Here is a 4,629-nt window from a genome sequence, read left to right as displayed (position 1 = left end):
TGACGTCCTGTAAGGTTACTCTTTAGAAAATGCGGGTTGCTTTCTCCTCGGGGAAGCGAGATGCTAATACAGCTGCTAGATTTCAAGACGGAATACAGATTTCCAGAATGAACAGGACTAGGTTGACAGAGCACGGACAGGCACACATCCAGATGGGTGGAGGACACAAACACAAACCGGCCGACAGAAAGACAGACTAACAGACGGACAGACATACCGACCTATATGCAGATACGTATTTCGACAATCCTTTGGTGTCGCAATGATTTTGTCAGGTCACAATATTGTGCTCACCTGTATCTGAAGACCTATCTGGCAATTCGAGCCGTGAATACCTGAATATCCAAGCGACCGGACATGTACATAGCTAGACAGATTGACCCACGGACAGACACGCAGACGATCCTTGGTTTCAACAAATACGTTGGCATATAATCCTGCGCATCTTACCGGCTCTAAAGACCCAACTGTCATTCCGAGCGATTGAATACCTGAATATCCAAGGTGCCGCACAGCTGAACAGCAGGCAGTAACGGATATTTTCCATTACCTGCAGGATCGAACTCTAATCCCTCTATTGTGATACGCTTGTGACGTCATTAGATGGTAAGAGGGCGGGCCAGGGTGTCCGGCACTGTTGTTCACACTTGTCACCGGTACTGGTCAAAGCTACAGGGGTCAGAACTTGTGTTTGAGCTTATAATGAGGGGCTGACGATTTTTAGTGGAACTATAGGTGGAAGAACAAGTAATTCGAGTGCGGCAGCGTGTGAGAAAGAGAAATGAAAATACCCTAACAGTTCTGTACTCACATTAATACAAAGGTGAAAACAACAACGCTGGACAATACCACAGTTTCGACACAGAAGACAAGACAAATATAGAAATATAAAAAAAGAAGAAAACAGTCAATAGGAGCACGCAGAAAGAAGAATTACAGCAGTTGGAAGGAACGAACTGGGTAGGAACAAACTGTGTCTGTTGTACCTCAGTTCTCTAAACTCGCATACAAGACGAGAGAAGTAGTGTAGAGACTTTAATTAGCATTTTAGCCTCCTAAGAAAACGTTTTGGCATATGTTGTTTTAAGACGACTTCTTCCCCAAGAAATCATGAAGTAAAACGAATATCCACTGTATTAGTCTAGATTTTGTTTCATTAATGTCGTTGTAATCAGACTGTGCAGATTTGTAAGTAAAAAGTTTAAAAACAAATATTGTTTCGTGCTGAACACGTTTGTTTCATATGTTCCAAATTTGAAAGCAAGCGTTGCTGCTTTCAGTCCTGTCCTATGATACCTCTGGTTCACCGTGCAAAGTTTTTGCTCCCTCTTCGTCCAACCAGAGACTATAGAGTATACTCTATAGTCTCTGGTCCAACTGCCAACCAAAGAAGCGGATTATTTAGGAAAGACCATACACTCTGATACATCATCAGTGCATGAACATCGGTGTAGTAAAAGAAACAAAAAGGATTTTCTCTCCCCGCCCTGAAATTACATTTAGTAAACATAGCGTTACTTAACAGTGCCAGCATTCAAACTTGTCTGGTGCCCTTGTGAGTCTTCTGGTGTGACGAGAACTTGTAAAGTAAGGACAGTGTTGGAGTGCACTTTAACGAAAGAGACTCTGCCAGAGTGTGCGGCTGAGTGATCGAAGTCCAGTTGTTAGTGACGAGTCAGCCCGTGAGGTGCACTGAATTTGGCCCAGAGTCTGTTGGTGAACTGAGAGGGTCAGGTGGCCAAGATGAGGCTACAGAAGGAGAAGTGGTTGTTCAAGAGCCTGGATGAGGTTCACCAGTCTGCCAACACCGTCATGCGCTTTGCCATGTTCAACGAACGCTCCAAGCGATGGCCTAAAGTAAGTCTGTTGTTGTTGTTGTTGTTGTTGTTGTTGTTGTTGTTGTTGTTGTTGTTGTTGTTGTTGTTGTTTTTCTCTAGTGTACACTAATGTAACAAACCGATAGTGTCTGACACCGCATCTAAGCTCGGCCCGCTCGACGGGGCTACTTCGGAAGTCTTAGAAAAGATTGCGATACATGTGATACCTGGTTCTGAAAGGGCAACCTTGGGACCGATCGTGACTGCTATAATGTGAACTTACTAAAGTTCCTTAGTCCGATTCCCCGACCGACCCTATTTTTTTTCTCCCGACCCTAGAACTTTACTTTTTTTACCCTTCAAAAATATATTTTGTATAAAGAAAGGACAAGATCCGATGTTGTAGAATGTGCAAGGAAGGTTACGCTTCTCCGACACCCAGGGAACACAGTTCGCGCGATTTCCGTCCAGTAAAAAGCCACATACGTCTGTGACTGTGTTAATAAAAAACAGACTTCAATAAAAAAAAAATTAAAAATCAAAAAAGGGAACCGAACCACCGACCCTATTAAAACAATTATTTTTTTTGCCTCGTCATCGGAAACAAACATTTATTGTGTGCCTTATTATAATATATATCATCCTCCCACCACCCCAAATCAACCACTTCCCCCGCCTTCCTCCCCAAACATCTCAATTGTACCCACCCGTCGTCGAACAGAACACACACGCCTCGGTAGAAATCCGTCGTGATATAACCTTCGTGGTTGAAAACGACGTTAAACACCAAATAAAGAAAAATAATCTGTAGAAATTCGATCTGACATGTGTGCAAGTGGTAATACCATCCACTGTTCTGTTTCATTATATGCTTGCAAGATAATTCCTTCGCGTTCTGGCTTAATCAGCAATAAAGCTTCCGAACGGAATATCTCCGCTGGTGTTTTTTCAATATCATTTTCCTTTCAACAACTCTTTGCGGTTGATCGGACAAAGAAGGAAAGGCAATGGCTAAAGAAAGCACTTCTCTGACAAAAGAGTAAGTCGATGCCTAATTATGTACTTTCCTTGCGGCAGCTAATAGGGAGAGAGAAGAGAACGTGTGTGTGTGTGTGTGTGTGTATTTGTGTGTGTGTGTGTGTGTGTGTTTATATGTGTGAGTGCGTGCGTGTGCGCGCATGCGTTCGTGTATGTGTGTGTGTGTATGTGCGTGCGTGCGTGCGTGCGTGCGTGCGTGCGTGTGTGTGTGTGTGACTGAGTATGTTTTAGGGTTCAACGAATCCGGGTGAGATGGGGGGAGAGGGCGGTGGGCAGCTGGTATAGCGACTAAAGCATTCCTCTTTCCAATAACATACTTTAATGAGACTCTCCGGATTTTATGAGCCGTCAGCAAAAGCCCGTGTTGTGCATTTGATTGCTTTCTCGGATCGATTGAATAGTGTGCACTCCGATACAAAGGAACGCCGCCCCTTCGATCTTTGCCAAGATAAAGGTTTCTTTGTTACGCTGACAAAGGCAGGGAGTTTATATACCGCGCGTTATAGTCTGCTAAGCAGTTCACGTACTGCTAATGAAATAGACTTATGAGGTGACTTTGAATTGAACAGTCTCTGATCAACTTCTTTAAATACTAATCGCAATCTTGGCTTTGCTGAGACGACTTTGCTAGTCTCTAATTGAATTTTGTACGGATCGTGTTTAACTTCAATTTTGTTGTCAGCTTAGACGTACGCAATGATTATTTTCTTCCCGCTGCAAAGGTAAAAAAAGCTTTCTATGCTTGTTATCTGTTGTCAAATTTCATGTCTCGTGAGTTGTTCAAGACTACTTTTTTTGTGTGAAGAAAGAAAGAACAAAAGATAGGAGGAAAGAAAGGAGGGGGGGGGGGGGGTGTGGATTCCACGAGCAAACAAACCGTAGCCACAAGCAACGGAAATATATATATATAAAAGCATAAGAAAACAAGTCGCGTAAGGCGAAAATACAATATTTAGTCAAGTAGCTGTCGAACTCACAGAATGAAACTGAACGCAACGCAACGCAGCAAGACCGTATACTCGTAGCATCGTCACTCCACCGCCCGTGGCAAAGGCAGTGCACGTGGAATTGACAAGAAGAGCGGGGTATTCGTTGCGCTGAGAAGGATAGCACGCTTTTCTGTACCTCTCTTCGTTTTAACTTTCTGAGCGTGTTTTTAATCCAAACATATCATATCTATATATTTTTGGAATCAGGAACCGACAAGGAATAAGATGAAAGTGTTTTTAAATTGATTTCGAAAAAAAAACTTTGATAATAATTTTTATATATTTAATTTTCAGAGCTTGTTTTTAATCCGAATATAACATATTTATATGTTTTTGGAATCAGCAAATGATGGAGAATAAGATAAACGTAAATTTGGATCGTTTTATAAATTTTTATTTTTTTTTACAATTTTCAGATTTTTAATGACCAAAGTCATTAATTAATTTTTAAGCCACCAAGCTGAAATGCAATACCGAACCCCGGGCTTCGTCGAAGAGTACTTGACCAAAATTTCAACCAATTTGGTTGAAAAATGAGGGCGTGACAGTGCCGCCTCAACTTTCACGAAAAGCCGGATATGACGTCATCAAAGACATTTATCAAAAAAATGAAAAAAATGTTCCGGGATTTCATACCCAGGAACTCTCATGTCAAATTTCATAAAGATCGGTCCAGTAGTTTAGTCTGAATCGCTCTACACACACACACACACACGCACGCACGCACACACACACGCACATACACCACGACCCTCGTTTCGATTCCCCCTCGATGTTAAAATATT

General features: G+C 42.1%; 1 protein-coding gene across 2 annotated transcripts in view; it reads left to right on the top strand.

The window, feature by feature from the left end:
* The first annotated feature begins 420 nt into the window (after positions 1 to 420).
* The window catches only part of LOC138964529 (uncharacterized), a 54,925-nt gene continuing 50,716 nt past the window's right edge, over positions 421 to 4,629 (top strand). For both annotated transcript variants that reach the window (XM_070336517.1, XM_070336516.1), the window contains exon 1: positions 421 to 1,857. In XM_070336517.1, the coding sequence (XP_070192618.1) occupies positions 1,744 to 1,857 (114 nt within the window). In that variant the 5' untranslated portion in view covers positions 421 to 1,743. The remainder of the gene's footprint in view (positions 1,858 to 4,629) is intronic.

This window comes from Littorina saxatilis, linkage group LG4 (assembly GCF_037325665.1).
Source record: "Littorina saxatilis isolate snail1 linkage group LG4, US_GU_Lsax_2.0, whole genome shotgun sequence".
NCBI classification, from domain to species: domain Eukaryota; kingdom Metazoa; phylum Mollusca; class Gastropoda; order Littorinimorpha; family Littorinidae; genus Littorina; species Littorina saxatilis.
Note: the sequence above shows the minus strand (reverse complement) of the source record. Positions and strands in the feature narration are given on the sequence as shown.